At 36.6% G+C, this 25,271-nt stretch overlaps 3 protein-coding genes, 1 long non-coding RNA gene and 1 pseudogene across 4 annotated transcripts; 3 read left to right on the forward strand and 2 right to left on the reverse strand.

The window, feature by feature from the left end:
• Nucleotides 1-900: 900 nt before the first annotated feature.
• LOC122308382 (probable disease resistance RPP8-like protein 2) lies at nt 901-4,690 on the forward strand. The gene is made up of 3 exons (XM_043121676.1): nt 901-1,922; nt 2,382-4,095; nt 4,638-4,690. The coding sequence occupies exon 2, from the start codon at nt 3,129-3,131 to the stop codon at nt 4,092-4,094; it is 966 nt and encodes a 321-aa protein (XP_042977610.1). The 5' UTR covers nt 901-1,922; nt 2,382-3,128; the 3' UTR covers nt 4,095; nt 4,638-4,690.
• Nucleotides 1,055-3,092, forward strand: LOC122300516 (putative disease resistance protein At1g50180). Its single transcript, XM_043111270.1, has 3 exons — nt 1,055-1,922; nt 2,382-2,992; nt 3,078-3,092. The coding sequence occupies exons 1-3, from the start codon at nt 1,055-1,057 to the stop codon at nt 3,090-3,092; spliced, it is 1,494 nt and encodes a 497-aa protein (XP_042967204.1).
• A 1,261-nt stretch (nt 4,691-5,951) lies between the features above and the next one.
• On the reverse strand, nt 5,952-9,861 carry LOC122308390 (annotated as a pseudogene).
• A 6,476-nt stretch (nt 9,862-16,337) lies between these two features.
• LOC122300585 (putative pentatricopeptide repeat-containing protein At3g47840) lies at nt 16,338-17,153 on the forward strand. The gene has a single exon (XM_043111385.1). It carries the CDS (start codon nt 16,338-16,340, stop codon nt 17,151-17,153), a length of 816 nt encoding a protein of 271 aa, XP_042967319.1.
• A 3,721-nt stretch (nt 17,154-20,874) lies between these two features.
• LOC122308397 lies at nt 20,875-24,069 on the reverse strand. The gene is made up of 2 exons (XR_006242039.1): nt 23,822-24,069; nt 20,875-23,657 (listed from the first exon to the last, which is right to left on the reverse strand). It is a non-coding gene; the product is annotated as an uncharacterized LOC122308397 (long non-coding RNA).
• Nucleotides 24,070-25,271: the final 1,202 nt, after the last annotated feature.

Consider the following 25,271-nt stretch of genomic DNA (forward strand, 5'->3'; position numbering starts at 1 on the left):
ATAAATTCATTCATAGAAAACTAAAAAAGCACCACCAAAGAACCCCCAATCAAACCTCTTTATTAACCCAACTGCAAATTATACCAGTGTTACAAAAACCACAAAATAAAACAGCTCTCCAAACAACTGTAGGACACTTATCAGGGTCCACTCAAAACTCAAAACCCATCACAAAACTCAAAACTCAAGCATATTGTTAAATACTGAAATTTCCCTCACCTGATCACGGACTGGGACCATGATGACGCGAGACCGAAAGAGCAAGATGGAGACGACAAAGCGAGAGCGAGAGAGAGCAAATAGCAGACTAGAGGTCTAGAGACTCAGATCAGAGAGTGATTTGTGAATCTGCGATTGCGTTTTTTTTTTTTGGGGGGGGCGGGGGGGGGGGGGGGTTTGCAGCTAGGGCTTCCAAGTTGTTTTTGTTAATAAACATGGGTACCGGATTTTAAAACCGGTGCCCATGTGTTAAGACCGCATCCGGGCCGGATAGGCCCGGATTTGAATATCCGGGTTTTCGGCCTGGATTGAATCCGGGCCAAAACCCGTAACTAGAAATCCGGTTATCCCGTTTTCGGTGCGGGCCGGGTTTTACCTGGCCCGTATGAACAGTCCTATTGAAGACTATTATTGATTATGTAGGACCCCAATAATAAAGCCTGAGTTACTGAGTAGATGGATTCGGTGGGATGGACCAAGAGATTTTCTTATTTTTTGAACCACGTGGACCCCTTGCTCGACGATCTGTTTGCATGCAATTTTGGTTGAATCATCTCTTGTCGTGATACCACATTAATAACATGATACTTTCTTACAAAATTTGAGCAGAGAGTTACATCCAAATCTCTAATATATCTTCTTCTATTATTCCTATTTTTTGTGACGAGCAGAAGAGAAATGACAGAGGCTATCGTTTCTATTGTTGTGGAAAGGCTGGGTGATTTGCTCTTGGAAAAAGCAACATCCTTCTACGGGTCCTTGCACGGGGTGAGTAACCAAGTTCAACAGCTACAATATGAGCTCAAACGGATCCAAAGTCTCCTAAAAGACGCAGATGCGAGGCAAAATGAAAGAGAGAGTGTATGCCGAAGATATTATTGAGAGCTATGCCCTCAAAGTTGGCTCCAGGCAGGGAGGAGGCATACAAAATGTCCTGAAAAGGTTTGGCTTCATCTTGGGAGAAGCAAAAGCTATTGATCAAACTAGCTCAAAGATTGGTGAAATAACGAAGAGAATTTCTACATTGAACTTGCATTTACAAAATTATGGCATAAAATTTGATTCGATGGAAGGTGGAGGCCCAAGTTCTTTGAGTGAGAAGATAAGAGAGCAAAGGCAAACTTATGCGCATGTTCAACCTGATCGTGTTGTTGTTGGATTGGAGGATAACCTGAAGGAAGTGGTGGCATGTTTGACAGAAGAGGTCAAATACAAGTACAGAGTCGTTTCCATATGTGGTATGGGTGGTCTTGGAAAGACTACTCTTGCTAGGAAGGTTTATCATCACCCAAAAGTCAAGAGTCACTTTGAATTTCGTGCTTGGGTATATATCTCTCAACAATGTCAAATAAGAGATGTTTGGGAAGGAGTTATGATCAAACTTATCTCTCCATTTGAAACGGAGAGAGATAAAATTCGAAAAATGACAGATGCAGAGCTTACTAAGGAACTTTGTGAAATTCTACGCCGAAATAAATGTTTGGTGGTTCTAGATGATATCTGGAAAGTCGAGAATTGGAACAGATTATCTGCTACCTTCCAATTGAATGATACGAACAGCAGAATATTGCTAACCTCTCGTAAGGTAGACATGGCTTTGCAAGTAGATCCAAGGCGGGGCCACCTTCACGAATTAAAGCTTCTAAATGATGAAAACAGCTGGGAATTGCTTCAAAATATAGCAATATCATGGAGATCAGAAGGTATATAGACAGTATCTAACTCTCATTTGCTAGATTTTCTAAAAGTGCATTTTTTATGTGAAATGGTTACTGGTTTAGGCACGGTATTATTTTTTACTAACATATTGAACAAGACTTAAGAGAGAGATCAAAAAAAAAAAAGTGGTTTATTTAGAAGTTCTTCAAGCTTTTGCCGATTGGAAAAAACTACCTCTCCAATGGAATCTTTCTTTCAAAATTCTATTCAATGTTGTGCCGTAAAGCTTAATAACGCAAGTATTGAATTGATCGGGAGGGACATTCTTTCAGTAACAATGCATACTCTGCTTTTAGTCCATATTTTTCAATGGTTTAGTCACTTTATACTTAGACATTGAAAGCTTTCGAGCCTCAAAATAGGATCCATTTTTATTTATTTATTTATGTTGGCTCAATATGCAAGATGGAATGATATTGTTTACGTTATTGTTGGCTATGTAGATTCTAAAATCAAGGAAGAAATGAGCTTTTTAGTAAAAGAGACGGTTAGCTATTGTAAGGGTTTACCACTGGCCGTCATTGTACTAGGAGGACTTTTGGCAACAAAGCAGACGTTAGAAGAGTGGAAACAAGTGCATAGAAATGTTAAATCATACCTTCATCAACAGAAAGATCTTGGAATTATAAGCATGGTGTTAGCTTTAAGTTATGATGATTTGCGTTCCCACTTGAAATTGTGCTTCCTATATTTAGGCCATTTCCCAGAGGATTTTGAGATACGGACTAAGGAGTTAATTCAAATGTGGATGGCCGAAGGTCTTATACTTCAAATGCAACACACTGGAAGTAACAAGGAAACACTGGAGGATGTTGGAGAACAATATTTAAAGGAGCTAGTTCAAAGGTGTATGGTACAAGTAGGACAAAAGAGTTCATTTGCAGGGATCAAAACTTGTCGTCTCCATGATCTTATGCGAGACTTTTGTGTGGTAAAAGCTAAATCGGAAAATTTTCTCCACATCATCAATATTAATCATGAGTCCAATGAAAAAATAGAAACTCCCATTGGTGAAGTTCGAAGAGTTGCTATCAGTGGTGGATCAAGTGATCCCGTGAGGCTTGGATTTATAGTTCCATCAACATCCCTAAAATATTTTCACCTAAGGTCTCTTCTAATATTCTCTGTGCCTTTGAAAGTCAAATCTATGCTAAGGAACTTCAAATATCTTAAGAGTCTTGAATTTTGGAATGACTACCGATCTTGACGATGGCGACTATAGGTCGGAGATGGTTTCCCCCCCTGAGATCAAAAGTCTCATCAACTTGAGATTCTTATCTCTAAGGTCTACTGGTGTAAGAAGTATCACATCTCTAAGAAATTTGAAGTTCTTGCAAACACTAGATTTGTGGTGGACATCTTGGCAATTAGCTAATGTGCCAAATGATGTGTTCAGAAATATGGAGCACTTGCGGCATCTGTATCTACCTCTGTTTTCCGAAGTCAGGGGGAAGTTGCAACTACCTAATGCTAGTAAGCTGCAAACACTTGTGAATATTCCTGTTTTCATTTGTGATGTTAAAGATCCGATGGCTGGATTTGACAAGTTTGGAAACAACTTAATGCCTTCAAATTTCACATTCAATTGTCTTCATGTTCATAAGATCCGATGTCCAAATAGTAATTGGGATAAGAGAGTGGATATAACACCAATGGTAACGAGTTGTCCTCACATATATCAGCTACGGCTTTTGTGGAAAATAGAGAAATTGCCAGAACACGGCAAAATTTCTCCACATCTTGCCCGGTTAATGTTACATGCGACTCATCTTGAAGAAGGCCCAATGCTGATTTTGGAGAAGTTTCCCGACTTAAAGATTCTCCACCTTAGGTCTCATGCCTACACAAGGAAGAAGATTATTTGTTCTGTAAGAGGATTTCCTCAACTTCAATCCCTCGTTCTTGCATATTTACGTAACTTAGAGGAGTGGGAGGTGGAGAAAGGATCCATGCCCAACCTCTGCCATTTGAAGATTGAATATTGCCAGAATCTTAGTATGGTTCCAAATGGACTTCAGTTTGTCAATAACCTACAAAAATTGGAAATTGAAGGCATGTACTCATCATTCATAGCTAGACTTGGCGAAGGAGGACAAGATTTTTACAAAATACGACACGTGCCTTCCCTCGAAGTTAAACCAAGCAGATTTGTATAAGGTAATAAATCTAAAACAAAAGTTATAATAATTAGAAGCATTGCAACATATTATATAGTGAAGACTTCATTTCATGAATTTGAAATTTTCAAAAATCTGATCGGAATGCGCTATTTACTGCTTTAATTACTCTTATTTCAATGTCTCTAGTACATTTTATAAGTACTTGCAAGATTTGAATCAGTTTTCATGGTACTAAAATTAGGGTGTTTCATGAATTAAAAATTTTTGGGTTTATCATCATGATCGTAAAATTCATTGTGTCCTAAGATTATGATTTGTTACAATGCAAAATTCATTGTGTCCTAAGATTTCCTTGTTTGACTTTCAAATACCTCATTAAAGAGAAAATTAAAGAATCCTTGTTGATATAATTTGATACTTATCTATGACCTTATTGTAAAATTTTAACGATTCTCGTATATATGATGATAATATCATCCCGTAGATATTGGATTTATGATTTGTGATTAAAGTCAATTTGGATACTTACTAAATGTGTTGTACCTAACTCTTTTTATTTTCATCCTTCTTTAATCTTAGGATCTTGGAGTTTGGACGATATAACACTAGCAATCTGACATGATAGAACGTGGGTGCATGAAAATTAAATATATTCTAACTTTGAAGTTGTAAATTCTGATATTTCCTATGTAAATTAAATTTCGTTGGAGTTGGGCACTGAATTTACTTCAAATTGTGTCGGAATCATGAGATTTTATTATTTGTAAATGAGGAATAAGATAACTTTTTAGTCGAAGTTTTACTTTTGAGTGACTCAAATTCCGTAATCTTTCTAAGGCAGTTTGGATATTAAGAATATTTCATGTAATTTTAGAATACTTTATTACTATTTATTATTTTATTATTATTTTTTACTTATTTTTTATTACTATTAATTATTATTTAATATTTTATTATTACTTTTTCACTACTATTCACAACTCTTCTCAACACATCTTACTACATCTTCTCAACATTTCTTAGTACCCAAACTTATCTAAAATTTTTTTAAGATTTTTTTTTAATTTTAATTTCAACTAGAAAAATAAAAATCTTTTCTTTCAAAGATAGGCATCTGGCCGTGGTTGGTTAGTTGAAATTTCAGTGGCGATGAACAATTACGGCTTTTTGTTAAGGAATTGTTAAAGCATTTTTATTGTATAAATAATAGGGATTTGAAAGTCTAGTAATTATCCAAACAAATTTCATCTTTCGTTTGCATATGTATTTCATTTTCAGCCGACATTAAGTGTTATAAATCCGGTATTTGGTTTGAACCGATGAACCCAATTTTAGTCGGGTGGGCTCATGTTGGGCCTTTCAGATTCATTGGGCCAGACATTTTTTTTCCCTAGCAATACTCAATCCTAGGAATTCTATATATGAATTAAGTATAGCCTTGGATGAAAACACAATGGTGTATAATGGCTTTCGTTATCGTGGAATATCAATCAATAAAAAATAAGGGGGTGGGGGCAGACACAACTCAAGAGTGCTTTTGGTACTGGAATTCATTCGACCTCAATCTAGTTTCATTTATCTATGCTGATACAATTATACAAATATTCCATCAAATTGTGATCTGTTCACTGAGATTACAAGAAAGGAAATTAGAGTGGCCTATTCTGAAATTTTGTAACCAAGAATGAGACAACTACTCTTCCGTACATGGAGAAGCATTCCAAATACTTGCCTCTGCTGCCATTGATTTACTTCTCCTATTACCATCTGGTGTACGCCATATTGCATATGCTATGTGTATTTGTGCCCGTATGCATGCACACATTTAGTGTTTCATTACATTTTTTTTTTTTTTTTGATGGGTAAAAGTAAATTTTATTGATATAAAAGGCATTGCCCAAGTACACTATGTTTCATTACTTGAGCTACTTATGGTAATATTACAAAAATTGTAGTAAACTTAAGGCATCACATTACAAAGTTATGTCCATCTAATATTTAGAGAACTCAGCAAACTTTTTCTCGGTATTTTGACTAAGATTGAGCGAAGTTTGGTTTTCATGAGTTTATCTAAGGAATTCCTCCTCATCCCTAAGCGAAAAACGAACCACATGTACAAAAAAATCCAGGCAAACCCAGCAGCTCCCAGAACAACAACTATCCGAACCCACAAAGTGGAAATAAATGCTTTTAGAACATAAGCATTCCACGACCATGACCACAGAATACAGAAGATGGATCCCAAGACAGCACCCACAACAACTTGGCTTACAGTATGAAATTGTTGGGAGACCCGTAGCCATGACTGCAAACACCAAGGAGAAAGATAACAATAAGCATTATTTTTATATCCATGCAACAGACAGGTCACTTATCCTACAGTAGCTACACTACTTATAAGAAATTCAGTTCCTTTTTCTCATTTATTTTGTTGATTTCCAATCCTTACGGGATTTATAAGTAATGGCAAAAATTTAGTCTCTACTTTCTTTTTTCCTCAGAGTTTCTACTTAATTGTGAGCTCCGCCCCGTCACACACACACACACACACACACACACACACACACATATATATTATCTATTTTGATGGGTAGAATTGAATGAATCAGCTATTTGTCAGTTTTTGGTAGCTAGAGGATACAATGTGTCCGTCGTGGTAGTTTAGGGTGCAAAGTGCAGAACCCTAGTTAGTTTGAGAGTGCAAAGCGTATTTGTCCATACCCATAATAATATTGCCTTATTCAGTATATGCTTACAAGGTGTCGCAATGCAAATTTATTCCTTATATAAAGCTATTGTCAAAATGTCAATTGACTTATAGCTGGTAAAAAAATCAATCCTCTGGCACAATAAATCCACTAGCACATGCAGTTAGATGCATACGCAGCTTGAAAGTGTCGTGAATTAAGTCTAAACAATGGACAGCACTGGCCAAAAAGTTACAGGCTACTAGAACATACCATATTCTATGGTTTTCATTCTACCCTTTATTCTTTCTTCCCTATACTCCATATACATAGAGATGAGTTCATATCTTGGTTCACAAACAGTGTTAATGTCTAATTCTGGTTCACAATAAAAAAGAAAGGGCTATCGGTACTCCACCAGGAGGATTCTATGAAAGCATTAAGTTGTTACTCAACAAAGAAGATCTTCATAAAACTGATATTGGTTAATCAGTAAATTTATTTTTAGAAAAGACAGAAATCAATTGGTCTTATTTGGGCCAAATCAGTTAGATTTTGACCTTCTTATCCTATAAAAATAGCAATATAAAGCTGCATCTGATCCCAAATAACGATGATTGCAATTGCCACTATGGTATGGGAGTTTTAGCAAGGATGACTGCACTATGGTCTCTATATTGTTCAATAGATTAAAGAGTAACAGAGGAGAGAAATGTACCAGATTAGCATTCGACCTGTTCTTATTTTTAAGAATAACAACCTTCAGCTTTGCAACCTAAGCTAAAAGTATATATTATGTGCGACATTGGACTAATATGAGCCATATGAAGATACTTACAAGATATGAACCAAATGCCAAGGCAAGACCACCGATGGTTACTGTAAATATATTTGTTCCTAGCCATTCCATAACTGCAACAGTACACAGAAAAACAAGCATTAAATTTCTGCAATTGAGCCAACACATATTGAAATTATGTTCAAAAAAAGCAAGCAAACTTCATATCAATCAATTCTAAGCTTAAAAATGCAGCTGCTCTCTCTCTCATGAGTAATCATAAAGTAGGGAGAGAACAGAAGAAATTACTTGAAAGATTGGTAAACATAACAGTGAAGAAGATATATTGTGCATGTGATGATGGCATCCCAGGGTCAGATCTCAAAGTGGAAACAGGCCGCTCTTGGTTTAGTATCCGTTTGAGTACAATAGAGAGTATACAATTTAGAAGAGACCCCATAGAAGCCCATAAGACTTCTGAATCATGCCTCCAAAGAATGATGCCACCAAAAAGAGCAGCTACAAGCCACTTGCTCTGTAAACAATAGCAATTAAGATGTAAGTCAATATTTTTTTGCCAAGAAATAAAACCATCTCCCCAAAAGTTACAAGAGAGAAAATTGTGGTATCTACATGTCTATAATAATATTCACATATGTTCTAGGGTTTGAGGAAAACTATGTTTAATCTCTCTTTTATCAGCTCAATCCCATACCAGTCTCCATTCAAGGAATCTCGTGCTATTATTAAGAATTTTTGAAGTCCTTATTGTATCGATTTACTTTTTCTTTTATTGGTGCCAGATGTTCAAGAATAAATTAAGTTCCGACGAATCCCAAGGGTGTATAGGCTCTTCTGCACATGATTTTAACCTTAAAGGAAGTCCAAAAAGAAGAAAATGGTCACTAGACGAGATTAGAATATGTGTGGTTAGCAATATCCAGAAAATATCATGTGCAGAAGAGCTTCGCAACAGTATCACCTCTATGTGATGAGAGGTTTGGTTTCTATTCTAGCATCTAACTATCTAATGCATACCTCAGATTAAGGCAAATGCTAGTAAGAATGCTTTTATGAGCAGAAAATAAATTCTAATTCCTAATGGCTGCTGAATGATTCATAATTGCTTAAACGGGTACATATTCTTGCTAATGTTCTTCAATCCATTTTCACCCAAGTTCTTTTAGTTACCAACCATATAACGGATGCTCTACTGTCAACTGTAATTTTTAGCAAATACAAGGACTGCGACCTCAAAGATCTGTATAAGAAGTGTAATATAATCTCATGAGAAGCAAGAAAACTGCAAGATGAATCATATTAACCACCAGGAAGTAGAAAATTCTACTACCATACCCCGACATATTTCTTAAAAGACATCTCAGTCTAAAAGTACAATGCGACTTTTATCATTCAGGTAGAGAACATCCACTAAGGACGCTTTAGTTCTCCAACACAAATTCAAAATCCAAAGGAAGAAAGAACATAGAATATCTATTTACTCACACAGAATGTATTTAGTGACCTTAAACTAAAACTGAAATTAGAGATATTTTCAGCTCTAAACGGGCCAAATAAAATAATATGAGAACGTTGTTTTAATTGAACAGTCAGAAATAATTTCATGATCAATCAGACCAAATCAAAAGAAACCAGAACCATCATACTGGCACCATTATTCACATGCAATAACAACAACAATAAAAAGAAATCAAAAGCGAGAAAAAAAAAACCATGATATTTGAGATTATCCAAAAATACCAACCATTCGATTGAGAGTAGCTTCCAGTCCATCAGCCATAAACTCCCGAAGAAACTTGGATGGCCCATTAACCAAAGCTTCCTTTTGAACTCTAATACCTTCATCGCTATCACCACCATTGAAATCAGAAACTTTAATCAACTCAGCCATGGTGTTCAGACCCTTAATTTTATTTCTATCACAAACACCTTTACTCAAGAAAAAACCCACCACAAGGCGTCGATTTTGATACGAATAAACGGACATGGACCATAGAATTTATAGACTTGAGCTTCGGACGATCACTGGAAAGGACTTTGAAGGCTGGCGGATACAATACGTTGTGGGGTTGGCGCCATTGTTTTTCAGTGGGAACAGAGGACTGAGGAAAAGAGCACGCGGGGGAGGCAAAGAAAGTTGGGAGTAGTAACCGGCATTTGAAACTTGAAAGGGTCCGGTCTACGACTGCGAGAAACTAACGTGTGGGGGCAACCGCAAATGTGTTTTATGGCGATTGGCCGAGAAGTGAGAAGATTCCTAACAAGGTATGTGATTCAGAACTCTGATTTTTCTTTTGGATTCCCTCCTTTTTTTTTTTTTTTTTTTTTTTTTTTTGTTTCTTTTGTTCTTGAATCTTGCCTCTTGTGTCCTTCTAAGAAGCATCCCTGATAAACATATTTGATAATGATAAATAAAAATCTTTTATTTTTGGTTCTTTTCTTCAAATTCTTTTACAATCTAATTTTTTGAAGTTTTCATTTAAGTCAAGAAAAAAAAAATAAAAACTCATATCTACAACCCACTGGCGTACACTCTGATTTTCATTTTGCCTCGCATCTGCATCTTTTAGGAGACTTTGGATCTGTTTCTTCAACATCCACTCACTATCGATGTAGTGTGCTATGATACACATGTAGGAAATGTGCTATATGGAAGTCCATGTGTCAGTTGTAAATGACACTCTCTGGCCTGTGGTAATAAACATCTTTTTCATCTCTACCTTCTCTTTTGCATGCCTCTTCATACAATCCCACATCACTATATACCGTGATGCCAATGGAAATCGTGGCTCAATAGTCTTGACAAACTTTTGGAAGCCTCTTTTCTCGATTGTTGTAAAAGGCATCTCATCTTGAATTATCATCTCTGCAAGCATATCCCTCAATATTTTCTCACTATATTGAGGGATAACCATTTTCTTCGTCCGTGTATCATCAGTCGTAGAAGTTTCCTAACTCAGCTTCGTCTGATCAGTGGTCGCCAATCCCTTCGCTATTTTATACCGCTAGCAACCATTAAGATGTGCTATCAAGATAGAGGTATCTTGCTTCTTTAAATGACATCCACAAAGTTGTCCATAGTGGTGGCATCTTGCCTGTGGGTTCTCACGGTCACCAGGAATCTTAGTGAAATAAATGGTCCCATATCCAAGATCTTTTTTTAGTAGTTCGTGGCTGAGGTGGCCTTTCAAGTGGAAGTGCTAGATCCGGATCATCCCCAATACCCATCTCCCCATCCTCATTAAACTCATCCTCATCTTCTATGTCTATTGGGAGTGGGAATCGACTACTTGCACAAGAAGTAGCTGCTCTAGAAATGGGTCTAGATCTCGGTGTCGGTGACAGGATTGTGGCACTTGGATTCCCTTCTAACCTTCCACTAGGTGAAGCATCCATATCTATCAAAACTAAAATAAAATAAACAATTACTATAAATAGAAAAATAAAAAACTCGCTAAAGAATGCTTAAGAATTGGTGATATTATCTATAAAAATTGTACATAAAATTTTTTAGGAATCTATAAATAATTTAGAAGAAACCTAACCTTTCTTGGCGAAGTTTATGGTGATTATCAATTACAACCAGCTGGATCAAAACCGAGATGTGAACTTGTAGTGTTGCTCCTGTGGCAAACAAAAACTTGAACATTAATATCATAGGCCCTGAAAGGTGAACTTTATATATATATAAATGAGGATACAAAGCTACAAAAATGAGGATACAAAGATACATATATGGCTTGTACTCAGCATGGGGTTCATTTCGTGGGGCTTTTTGTGGCTTCTTCTGGGGTGCATTTGCTTTAAAATCAGAAGCTAACTACACCCTATTTCATAAATCAAGCTTCTCACTTCTTGTGAAGTGGTTTAAACTTTCTTGGCAGTTTTTAGAAGCAGCACTTGTGTTGCTTCTTAAGGGACCTGTGGCTGTAAATATTATTAAAAGCCACAGAATTACAAAATTGGCCTTTAGACAAGCCTAGGATATCAACACCAACTCAACAGCATGAACCTAGAACTCAAGATCAAGCTTACCTAAAGGTGTAGGAGTCATTATTAATAAATATCAAAGAAGAGGGAGTACAAAATGACAAGTTAACGAGACATGTAACAAAAAAAAAAAAAAATGCAAAAGATTTTTCATTCGACCATTTAACATTATATTATATCTCTGATAAGAATCTTTTCTTTTTCTTACAATACATGTACATTTTTTCCTCAATAAACAAATTTATTTAGGGTTTAGCAGCCACATATTAACATTCCATAATTATGAGTAATATCATGATAAATAAGGATCAAAGAAACAATTTGCAAATACTACCAATAAGCATTGAGGTGTATATCTTGAAGCACATGGAATACATCGCTAAATTCTTGCAAGAGAATATCTGACGGAAATGTTAAGTGGAGCAAAGTTCAAGATAAGTAACAAACGATTACAGTATACTTTATAAGATATAATTAAAATAACCGTGTTCTTACCTGCGGTTTATGATTAAAAAACTATCATCTATTGATTTCATTAGATGCCAAGGGAACATCAGAGAATTGGAATCAAATTCTTCGGATTTTGTATCAACACTTCTCCCCAGACCCAGCATGTCCATGATACAGGTCCATGAAAAAATACCCTTCTTCTCATTGTTGCTTGTTGGATAGAGTGTTTCTAATTGTATTGACAAATCCTTTAACTATCATATTTTGTTGTCCTACTAAGGCCCACGGCCTACTCAACTACATACTTGGAAATAAGGGTCATAACATACCATACCATACCATAACATGTTAGTAAGGGACCAAGGGTCATAACATGTATTTTTTTTTTTTTTTTTTCAATTTGAACATTAAGAGCACATTTTTTAAACTAATAATTTGGCTCTATGCAGTTTCATCCAATTTAAATTGAAGGCCTCCATCAATATTTCCCCATATTATAGATGAAAAGTTACTCAAAATGAGACCTACACAAGACAACATTTCATGGAAGAAGAAGAAGCAGCAGTAGCAAGCAGCAGCATAACCCCACCCACACACTCCCCTTCTAGGTTTCATTTCCTGATCAGATGTTCATGTCATTGGACCATACTATCTTCCCACTTTACTTCATCTCTTATTTTATTTGTTTTTGTTGAACCCAAGGTTTCAAGTTTTGTGTAATTATATATCTACACATGGATTTTGATGATAACAAATGAATTCAAAGAATAAAGGAGTCTCAAGCTCAAGTTGTCTACACAATGGAGTCAAGCACATCAAGGAAACAAGCATGAGCAAGAAAGAAACAAGTTCACATTAAAGTCATAGAGTAATGTTGTAAATCTCTTAAAAATTTGAAATTAGAATTAAGGCTCAAAATTAATATTTTATCATAAAACATTAAAATACATTTTCCACATGTGCATGAATATTTTGAAATTAAATTTGAAAATTTTGAAAGATGATTGATTGTCATTTTTCACATGTGTATTACATGATTAAAGGTTTGAACTTTAAAAATATTAAAGATGATTGATTGTCATCTTTCACATGTGCATGTTTTATTTGAATATTTTCAAAAGTGATTGATACTTTTTTTGACTCATGCAAAAGGTAGATGTTTTTGTTTGAATAATTTGAAAAGTAAAGTGTGCTCCTTTTGTCATATACAAAAAGTAAAAAGATTAGGTTTGAATTTTTGAAATGTAAAGTGTACTCCTTTTGTCATATGCAAAAAGTAAAAAGATTAGATTTGAATTTTTTTGAAAAGTAAAGTGTGCTCCTTTTGTCATATGCCAAAAGTAAAAGATTAGGTTTGAAGTTTTTGAAAAATGAATGATGTTGTCTTTGACAATTGAAAAAGAAGAACATTTTATTTGAATTTTTTGAAAAAGTGAATGATATTGTCTTTGACATGTGAATCTTTTTAAATTTGAATATGAAATCTCATATGCCTATAAATAGATCATTTGAGAGCTTCATATTTACAACACCAAGAGCATACAACATTCATTCAAAACTTTCATTCTCTCTTCTCTAAGCATTGAGCCTTAATCCTTGTTCATTTTGAGAGAAATATAGTTTGTGTTGTATTGTTCTTATTTCACTCATTGAGGAGTGTTTTCTGATAACCTACCCACTATCATCTCTTGTATCAATAAAAGGGTGTGTATAACCCTTATACGTGTAGAAAGTGTTCTACACAGGGAATAGTTGAATCACCACGTGTAAGGTGATTGCAAGTGTAGAGGGTGTTCTACACTGATCTTTTGTAGCGGTGTTGTTCAAAGGTGTAATAGGTTTTTATCTCCACCTGAAGGAGGTTGAATAGTGAATTTGGGGATCCTTTGCACTGTATTGTTCTTATTTCACTCATTGAGGAGTGTTTTCTGATAACCTACCCACTATCAGCTCTTGTATCAGTAAAAGGGTGGGTATAACCCTTGTAGTGTAGAAAGTGTTCTACACAGGGAATAGTTGAATCACCACGTGTAAGGTGATTGCAAGTGTAGAGGGTGTTCTACACTGATCTTTTGTAGCGGTGTTGTTCAAAGGTGTAATAGGTTTTTATCTCCACCTGAAAGAGGTTGAATAGTGAATTTGGGGATTTTCAAAGGGTAGCTTGAAGCAAGGACGTAGGCAGTGGGGCCGAACCTCGTTAACATACTGAGTTTGTTTCTCTCTTACCCTTACTCTTTATATTTATTACTGTTTCGTATTTTGTTTATATTTTATATTGTATATTTGATTTATAATTATTTTGTTTAAATACAACTAAATTCACCCCCCTCTTGTATTAGTCATTTGGGCAACTGTTTTGTTTACATAATATTTTAAAAGTACTTGCACATATATTCATATTTCTTTTGTTATATATATCAAAACATTTGTGATTTTGTAAACTATGGCATATTATATTATAAAGAGCTAAAAAACACACACGAGTGTGCATATATATATATATATATTGAAGCTAGAAGTCTAATATTTTGCTCAGAATTCGTGCTAAACTTAAATCCTTTGGTTCTTGTCCAACAAGCTTGGATAAATGAAATGGCTTCCTATGTAAAGTCCATTAATAGAAATCACCTGCTGGAAGCTGGTTTAGAAGGGTTTTATGGGCAATCCACGCCTCAGAGGAAGGGACTCAATCCTAGTCTCCAAATTGGAACATATTTCATTGCAAATAATCGAATCTTTGGCATCGATTTTGCAATGACATACTCATATCCTGATCAATGGTAACTATTGCTTTGAAGTGTTGAAAATACAAAAAGAATAATCACGAGTATATCATTCTTTGGACTGTTCAACAGAACAAGAAAAGCTGTAAGGCAATCCATTCATTTTTTTATTCTCTTCTACGATTTTAAGATGTAATGATTTTACCACTAAAAATTATGTAAGCCAAAAAAAATAGCATTCAGATTTAGTTTCTGTAATTCAGAGTTCCTGAGCTTTTCTTTTGTGAGATTTAGATGTATGATGTCCAACACTAATTTTGCTATACCCTGTTAGACTGTTCTGTCCAGATATAACAGCTATACTGGAGTTCATTACAAAGATGACCCAACAATCATGGCCTGGGAGCTTATGAATGAACCTAGATGCACGTCAGATCCTTCAGGGAGGACTATTCAAGTTAGATTGATTTAGAAGACATTCAAACTACTTTTGGGTAAGCGATTTGCATGACAGCTCAGTAGTAGTCAATCCGTACAAACATGGTTTTACCCATTAGGAATCCTTTCAGGAGATTTTTTACGGCATCAGCCCTTGCTTATACTGAATATGGAGACCTCTTGGTTTCAGAGCTAAAACGTACCTGCATAATTCCAAAAACTCATTCTGTTAATGATGTAGATATGCCTAAAGTCAATGCCCAACTTAAGCAGCTAGTGAAAACCGGTCATTTGAGTGATGCTTGCGCCATGTTCGATAAAATGCAATACCGAGATGAGATACATTGACCAATATGATATCTGGCTATGTCAATGCCTCGGATTCCTCTGAAGCGTTAGATTTGTTCTCAAATATGTGCATTCAACTAGGACTTCGAATGGACCACTTCACGGTTAGTCTTGCAATCAAGGCTTGTGCACTCATTTTGAACTTGTATTATGGGGAACTGTTACATGGGTATTCAGTGAAATCTGGTTTTGTTAATTCAGTTTTTGTTGGGAGTGCCCTTCTTGACATGTATGCCAAGATTGGTAAAATTGAGCAAGGTTGTAGAGTTTTCGACGAGATGCCAATAAGAAATGTAGTCTCTTGGACAACCATTATAACTGGGCTTGTTCATGCAGGTTATAATATGGAGGGCTTGGTTTACTTTTGTGAAATGCAGAGGTCAAAGGTGGAGTATGATGCGTATTCATTTGCTATTGCATTGAAGGCATGTGCCGATGTTGGTGCTTTGAACTACGGGAGGGTGATTCATGCAAAAACAATGAAAAAGGGGTGTCAATGAGAGCTCATTTGTGGCTAACACTCTTGCTACCATGTACTACAAATGTGGAAAGTTAGACTATGGCATGCGCTTGTTTGAGAAGATGAGGATGCAGGACGTGGTTTCATGGACAACCATTATAACAACCTATGTTCAGATGGGTCAGGGGAAGCATGCAATTGAAGCATTTATGAAAATGAAGGAATTAGATGTGAGTCTAATGAGTACACTTTTGCAGCTATTATCTGTTGTGTTGCCAATCTTGCAAGAATTGAATGGGGTGAACAATTACATGTGCATGTTTTATGTGTAGGTTTCGTTGATTTTTTATCAGTGGCAAATTCTGTCATGGCCATGTATTCAAAATGTGGGCAGTTGACTTCAGCTTGGTCTTTCATGGCATGACCAAGAAAGATGTTGTTTCATGGAGTACTATAATTGCTGCGTATTCTCAAGGTGGTTATGGGGAAGAAGCCTTTGAGTATTCATCATGGATGAGAAAGGAAGGACCAAAACCGAATGAGTTTGCTTTTTCCAACGTGCTTAGTGTATGCGGAAGTATGGCCATTCTTGAGCAAGGGAAGCAACTGCATGCTTATGTCTTGTCTGTCGGGTTAGAATGCACGGCTCTGATACAAAGTGCTCTAATCAATATGTATTTTAAATGTGGGAGTATAAAAGAAGCTTTGAAAATTTTTGACGTGATGGAAAATGATGACATTGTCTCATGGACTGCCATGATTGTTGGTTATGCTAAACATGGGCTCAGCCAAGAAGCCATTGATGTGTTTGAGAAGATTCCCAAAGTTGGTTTAAGACCTGATGCCGTGAGCTTCATTGGCGTTCTTACTGCTTGTAGGCATGCTGGACTTGCTGATCTTGGCTTCCACTACTTCAATTTGATGACTAATAAATATCGGATAAATCCTTCAAAAGAACATTATGGCTGCATGATTGATCTCCTTTGCCTAGCTGGACGATTAAGTGATGCAGAGAACATGATAAAACACATGCCATTTCAACAGGATGATGTTGTTTGGTCTACACTGCTGAGAGCTTCTAGAGTACAAGGAGATGTTGACTGTGGAATACGTAGTGCAGAGGAGATTCTTAAATTAGATCCAAGTAATGCTGGAGCTCATATTACTCTTGCTAACATTTATGCCACAAAAGGGAGATGAAGGGAAGCAGCAAATCTAAGGAAGATGATGAAAGCAAAAGGGGTGGTCAAGGAGTTAGGATGGTCTTGGATTAAGGTTAATGACCAAGTTTCTGCATTTGTTGCTGGGGATCGCTCTCATCCCCAAGGTGAATATATATATATAGTATGTTGGACTTACTAGCTTCAAGGACAGAAATTGTAATTCAAGAAGTGGGTTCTATTTCAAATAATGTTGAAGGTTAGCAAAAGTTTTCTTATTCTAGAGCTGCAGGTCAGAAACAATGGAGCAACCATTTTTCACTTTGAAGACTATCTTTCTGTTAGCAAACATATTGTGGACAGAGAAGAAGATCAGGGATGAGCAACAGCTGCATTGGCTATGAATGAGTGCACAACAAAGCAGGTTGTTCCTTGAAAAAATCTACAAAATGAAATGAGATTGCATATTTGGCTGTAGCTCAAAGATTGCGACTAGACCTCGTGCCACATGGAATTGTCAATACCAGGGATAGTAATAGGGGATTCATGAATATGGAGGTTCTCCACCAAAGGTGTGCCCTGCAGTACGGAGCATGACATTATCCAGTTGCTTAGCTTCAAAGGCCTTACAATTTCATCCCGAATTTCCTACATTAATAAATTGACTTGTATTCTAGCAGTCTTTTCACAAACCATTGTGGTGCAGCATTCAAGTTGTTCGTAAAGGCTAAGCTCTTTTTTTTTGCTTTACGGGTAATAGACTGATAGAGATGTTTTAGAATTGTTGGCACGGCATCCCTAAATAATCCTGATAACAAGTTGGAAGAGGTCCAAGAAGAGATAGCAGTTCAAGAGTATGAGGTCCACCAAGATACTGGAGCTGGACAATGTTCATGGAATAGGGTTTGTAAGCAATGATCTTCACCCAGGCTCTCTTGTTATAATAATTCATTCTAAAGAAGGAAAAACCATTCTTGGGTTTTGTAACAAGGAGATGCAGATTAATTATAAGGTTGAGTTCTTGGAGAAGATTTAGCAGTTCAATATGATGTATCTAAATAATTACCCCAAGCTTTTACAGTGCATGGGATAGGAGTTTACTCTGCAGGGGGAGTCCGAAGGGCCTGCCTTGGAGAGGTTTCCCAACATGAAAAAAACTAAAAAAATACCCCGAGCTTTGATAGGTAAGTATGTCCTAAACAGATTGGAGATTCCAAGTTTTGGACATTAGTAGGGTTTTAGCGGATTTTTTTCTTCCTGCTTTGTTTTTATTATAATTTCCCTCGGAACTTTGATGCAAAAAGCTTTAGGGGTTTCCCCCAATATAATGGCTTCTATACTCCACAGGGTCAACATTAGTGTAAGAAATAATCTTGGCAACAGCCACTATTTGGCAGTAGCCATTGTACACTATATGTGGCCTTAGTAAATTTCCTTTTTTTCTCCCTATACAACTGCACGTTGCCTCTCTCTTGTTTTAATCCTTTGAAATTCAAAGCACCCATCCTCTCCCCCAAGTCGCCTATCCTCCCCCTCCCCCCCAATCGCCCAGCCCATCCTCTCCCCTACCATCTCCCCCGTGTTGCCCATTCTCTCCCTCATTCCCTGCGTCGCCCATCCCTTGCCCTGGTTGCCCCATTGCCATCGACTCTCCCTCTACTCAGCACCCCCGTTAACCTCCCTCTGCCCTAGTAACCATTTGAATGCTGTCAACTTTGTGGTTATAGAAGTAGCATAATAATGCAAATGATTTAAAAAATACGAAAGCACATATTTATCTTTTAATTTTATTTTCTTTATTTTTCCTGAAGATTTGAATTCTATGATTTTTTTCACTTTACCTAAGATATCCCTTCCCCCTTCCTAATCTAGTGATGTATGTAAGATAACTGTAAGAATATGGCCTGGGAATGCTAGTTTAATGCTAATTTTGATTTCACACACTGTGTTGCCCTGCATAATCATTTCATCTTTTTCCCTTTCTCTTTTAGTTATGCTAGATGCCAAATCTTGTCCCTCTTTTATCACGCTGTCTCTTTTAATATAACAAATTAAATGGTTGATAGGTAATGACAAATTATCACATTAGAGTAGATCTTCTTGGGCCCAAGTTACTCTTTATTGCCCTTAATTTGGGTGGTTTGGCACTGGGTGTTTGGAAGTGAGATGTATTTTAAGTTTGTCTTTTTGTGCAACATTTTTTCTTGTTTCTTCATATTCAAATTTTTTTTTTTTATTTTGTTATAATTGTTTTTTTTTGACAATTTAACACTTTGGGTCTTCTTCCTACACATGCCTCAGACTGAGTTTTTTCCTTACCCCCTGCACATGTTAAAATCTTCCTCCTATTATAATTGAGTTAGCTTTTTTTTTTTTTTTTTTTTTTTTTTTTTTACATTATTATTATTTTTTTGTTTGGAAATGATTGCATGACAATTAAAAGTAATCAGTGGCCAGGTTTAGATGTCTTGCTATTTAGCATGTGCACATATACTAGCCCAAACTTGGAACTTTCATGCTTTAACCAATTACGCCTACCTATTGCCTAAGTATAGGTAGATTTACTTGGTCATATGGATAATACTATTGTCTCTGCAAGATATTATAAATTGAGAGAGACCTGTTGCCTTTGTGTCAAATTCTCGAAGTGGGAAAGGATCAACATTACCTCTTTTTCTACCATGCTTGGTTACAAACTTGCAGTTACAATGTTCGCACTGGACAAGTGCTCTGTGTGTTTTAGACTGGCGTTGACAAGTTCATACTTCTCAAGGCATACTTTATCCTATGACAGATCTGAAAGTCGTCGTTGGCTGCAATTTTGAGTACATCTTGGTCTTGATGATATGGTTTGGCTTGATCAGCAGCTTAAATAATCTAGCTGTCTGTTGCCATTTGGGCAGCTCAAATAATCTCAATTTTAGTTGAGTTCCTGTCTGATATAGGATCGAGATCACATCTATGGTTCATGTTCTTGAGTTGAAATCATGACCCCTCCTTTTTCATCATGTTATGTTATAATTTTTTTCTTTAAATAAGTAAATAAAAAATGCAATTTTAAAAATATCTAAAGCTATTTAGGAAAGGAACATGGTCTTTAGTGTATTGACTAGAATGCTTTACAAACTTTACTATATACCCTCTAGGGAGTTCTGTTTGACATTTTCTTGTCTGATTTTCAGGAGGTTGAGCATTCTGGTGGGGGTATTCCGCTACACTAATATGTGCATGTTTGGTTTAATCACCTGTTCATCTGAATGTAGTGGAGACTTTTTGGAGGAATAGACTTTGATATCGTTTATTGGCTAATGGCTTATGATGCATGGCCATCGTAATGCTGTAATTGAGTTTTGTGGCAACAACGATTGTGACTCAATCTAAAGGGCGTTTATTTGGTTTAAGAACAGTTGGTTGGAGATCATGAATAATGAACTTTGGGAATTGTCTAAGTGGTCGTTTTTAAATGGATCAATGTAATTGTACTCCCTCTATGTTTTGGTTATTCTGTACAAAAGGGTTATCTGTAGGTTCTTTAAATTAACCTGTGTAATGAAAAGTTGAGTTTACTAAACAGCTTGTGCACATGGTTTGATCTCTTGAAATTTGAAGCCATTCAAATTATAATTTATATTTGATCTACAAACTTGGTGGTGGGGTTGTGAATCTTAACCTATATGGCTGTTGTGGATCTTCTTGCAACTGATTTTATACGTCCAGTTCTTAATAACACAACAGACATCATATTAAATGCAGCATTAAAATCAACAAGAATACAAAGTCTTGAGTTCTGAAAGGTGAGAACTTCTAGAGAAACCTTAACAATGCCATTGGTTCAAACTTAAAGGGCACTGAATATTCATAGTTGTCGTTGTATACTAAAACGTATCTTAGACAATAAAGCAAGGATGCAAAGCAAATTGAGCCTTTTCATCCCCATTGTAGATTAATCAGTACCACAAAAATCTGGCCATGAAGGTGAAACACCAGAATCACATGTATAGATTTTCCGTCTTGATGGCCATGAAGAAAACAACCATATGGAGACAAATATCACCAAAAAGTTGCCAAATTCCCTCATCATTTTCACGTGGAATGAGCTTACAATATTGATCTACATAATAGAAAATCATGGTCTTCTCTCTCTCAATATATACAGAGATCAGTGCATGCTTAGCAACCGCATAGGGTGCTAAAGTTACATGAACTAAATAGTAAATATGCAATTATGCAAATCAACAGCTTCGCTTCCAATCTTCGCAATTTTAGTCAATCCGAAGTTTGAACCACAAAGTCATTACCAAATTGTTAGGTGGAATGTTTACCAAAGTTAAAGACTAGATCTGAAAATGGCAGAAACAGATAGATTAGATATTGAAAGCCATAATGAGGAAAATTTGTGTAATGATAAACCAAAAAATGAACACAAAAAGGAAAAGCACTTATATCAGATTTTTTTTTTTTGGTCAAATTAAGGTGATGTTCCTTCTATATATTATACATACTCTGCAAGAGACTTGTAATCAGAAAGTTGTATGCAGTTATCAAAGTCAAATATTCATGCCTTTTTCTAAACGTTCTTTAGTCATGGAAGTACCCATAAATAAATTTTTTCTTTTTTCTCCCCCCTGAATGCAGGCCTTCAGCTCCCCTTACTTTGGTAAGTAACACAAAAATCTCTTGTGCAACCAGCAGTGCGTAAGTACCCATGTTTTTTGAAACAACTCAGCTTTATAAAACAACAATATTCATAAAGAAAAGCACACTCCACTTATTCACTAACCTGTTCAGTGGCATACATAAGAAACATCAAATGCTGAACACCATTTACGATCTGACTCAACAAAATAATTTCAACATTGAATTTTGGGAAGATTATTAAACCAACAACAATAATCAAACACCACTGTTTTGATTATGAACAAAAAGTCCAAATTGATAGCAGCTTAACAAGGTTAAAGATCATGGTTTTGAGTCCATGGCCCAAGAGAATCGTAGGTTGTGATTGCCAGCCCCAAGCATGCATCATATCTATCTTTAAACATCCTTAAATAATAACTCTTAGATTCATAAATTCAATCGATTAGCCATAAATAATAACTCTTAGATTGCCAGCCCCCAACTCATTGCCAAGTTCCCTCACCAAACATCTATATGGCACTCTTGGTGTCCCTATAGGACTCATTCTAACTCATCCTCTCATCACTATATAGTTATGAGTCCTGCATACATAGAAATTACAAACATATGCAGAACCATAATAATTTACAAATGAGACTAGTTCATCCAAAACAAAAAAAATCATACAACCAATTTTTTTAATTTGGAAGGCAAAACCTTTTTTTTTTTTTTTAAAAAAAAAAAAGATTAGCTAAGACTTCTGTTAAGGTACAAAGCCATCATTGAATAATAAAATTACCATTTACTATAACATAGGAGTGGCATAAAAAATAATGACTTCGAAGAGGAAGTTTCATACTCCCAATTACAGGGTGAGCAACTCTAGAAGTAGAAATACTTTACACTTCTAAATTAACATACAAAAAATAAAATAACATAAGCTTCTCCTAATTCTAACTCCCTCAAACTTGATAAAATAGAATGATTCTATACTTCTTGGGGGAGCAACAAGTAGTAAACACAAACCCATCTCAAATTAATCAGCCCCAAGAATTAACTTGCAAAAGATCCAAGTTATACACAGAGGTAATGCTTGTATAAGTTGTTTTCTCATGTAATTTACACCTGCACTCCAACAAGCTGCTTCTATGCCAATTTTGCGAGACTGCAGCCCTATATTAGCAATTATATACCTAGTGTGAGTGGTGATATCTTTGAATGAGTGAAGCAGGAAAAAATCTCTGTTGTCTCCCCCTGTCCCCAATATGATATTATCTTTGCAGTTTGCTTTATGTGGAGACAGCTGATCGCCCCAGATTATTGGTAAAGGAGATCAATGATAGACTCTTAAGCCGTACATGTAAAGAATTTCATGATTCATCACAAAAGAAGCACTTGGGTTCAATCCTGTATAGCATATATGTGCATGTCTGTGTTGCCAACATCGAGTATAATAAAGTACAGAAGCATGTCAAAAGGGATCCTAGCAAACTGCCAGAGGACAAGCAGCAAGTGTAGGGAAATGGTTGGATTTTGAGTTCAACTCTTGGGTTCAACTAAAAGAAAGTATCGAAATTGAGTTTACATATTAGCCAAATACATTTGTTTGTTTTACTTCTAAAACTAAATCAAGTACTACAAAGAAGTAATCAATGGGATTGAGCTAATTCTTTTCTGTTTTTGTCCACAAGAATGAGCAAACTAATAACCCTTGAAAAATTAATACATAGAACTACCATAACTATTATCTTCAGCAAATGATACAATGAACTCAGAAAAAGTCTCAGGGAAAAGGCATGGTACCAGAAGAATTTACACAACTCTGCAAGCAACGGACAAGTTTATGAAAGCAGAGGTCATCAAAATCTTTGGTCCTTTTACCCTTTCTTTTCCCTGCTTTGCTCCCTCTTTTGTTTGACTGCAAAATCTAAACGGACAAGTTTATGAAAGCAGAGGTCGTCAAGCAGAAAGCAAGGTTTTTTCTCCATGCCCTAAGTCTTTCAAAACCCACCTCACAAAATCTAAAATTCACATTTCTCAGGAAACAAGAAGAACGTAATCATATAGACGGAAAAATGGTACAACATTTACCTATGAAGCTGAGCAGGGTCGGCAGTGAAACAGAGGAACGTTAGAGGGCTTTCGTACTCGGGGTGTTAATCTGGTTTGCTCCGTTGGACGAGCACTTGGGAGTGGCGGCGCTGTGTAGACGGAGAAACATCACTCGGTGTCGCTGGACAGAGAGACGACGTCGCGAGTGGCGCTGGGCAGAGGAAGGTGATACAATGCGAGCGAAGGAGGAGGTATTTTTCGGACAAATTTGAATGGAGGATGGGGGAAAAATAACTAACGTACAAGAATCAGAATCAAATCAAAATGCACGTTTTGATTGAAAAACAAATAAAAATAAAAAGAGTAATTCTACGCATCCACAACTGTAGCAGGTGCACACTTTGCACACCATACGTGGCGTCTTTTTTTTTTAATAATTCAAAATGTGAGTTTTTACAAATGCTCATATTTCGGTTGAAACACAGCATTTCGAATTCCTCCCGCGAAACCCCTCCTCCCTTGGCCCCGCGTCACCTTCCTCCGCCCAGCACCACCGGCGACATCATCTCTCTGCCCAGCACCACCGGCGACGCCGTCTCTCTGCCTAGTGACACCGAGCGACGCTACTTCATCTGCACAAAGCTGCCACTCCCTAGAAATCATTGAACGGAGCAAACGGTTGGAGTGCGAAGACCCCGTCCCTTGCCGCCGTCGTTGCTCATACGAAGGTAAAAAACATGAAACTGAGAATGGCGGGATCAAACCATTCTGCTGAGAACTAAAAATGGCGGGGTAAAACCATTCTATTGAGAACTGAAAATGGCCTGCACAAAAGTGTTAATATTGTAAATGCATATGAACCAAAAAAAAAAAAAAAAAAAAAAAAAGAAGAAGAAGAAGAAAGAAAGAAAGGGTGAACATTTAAAAAAAAAAAAAACAAGAGTAGAGAAGCTTCGAAATCTCATGCCTAACTTGTGGTCTCTCTCTGTTGAGAACTGAAAATGGCAGGGTCAAACTAGTTTCAGCATCACCACTCCCACTATTACCGACGGAAGTCCACATGTTGTTCTTCTAAGAATACGACGAAGTAGTCGGAAAGGATTGCAAGAAAGTCTCAAACAAATCTATAGCAATAGCACCACGTACTTTTTTCCTATATGGCTCTGCCACCTCCTCTTGCAATGCCAAATCGCCCTCCAGGTACCTCACCAACTGTCGCATCGTGGGGCGTGCCTCCGGTACATCATTGGAACACATTAAGCCCAGTTTAAGCACCAAAACGGCCTCAGACTCGTCAAATTCCCCCCCCCCCCCCCAACTTTGGGTCCATAACACCAAGAATTGCTCCTACTCTCCACTTCTGCCACACCCAGTCCACCAGCATGAACTCCTCAGACGATGCATTTGAATTAATGGGTCTTCTACCCCATGCGACTTCGAGCAACAGAGCACCAAAGGCAAAAACATCTGAACTGGTCGTGGCCTTACT

This window comes from Carya illinoinensis, chromosome 1 (assembly GCF_018687715.1).
Source record: "Carya illinoinensis cultivar Pawnee chromosome 1, C.illinoinensisPawnee_v1, whole genome shotgun sequence".
NCBI classification, from domain to species: domain Eukaryota; kingdom Viridiplantae; phylum Streptophyta; class Magnoliopsida; order Fagales; family Juglandaceae; genus Carya; species Carya illinoinensis.

Bases quoted from the DNA above. Each gene is read 5' to 3' on its own strand.
- LOC122300516 (XM_043111270.1), top strand. From the start codon at position 1,055: ATGCGAGGCAAAATGAAAGAGAGAGTGTATGCCGAAGATATTATTGAG. The intron at 1,923-2,381 runs GTATATAGACAG...TTGGCTATGTAG, and splicing joins AATATCATGGAGATCAGAAG to ATTCTAAAATCAAGGAAGAA.
- LOC122308382 (XM_043121676.1), top strand. From the start codon at position 3,129: ATGACTACCGATCTTGACGATGGCGACTATAGGTCGGAGATGGTTTCC.
- LOC122300585 (XM_043111385.1), top strand. From the start codon at position 16,338: ATGTGGGCAGTTGACTTCAGCTTGGTCTTTCATGGCATGACCAAGAAA.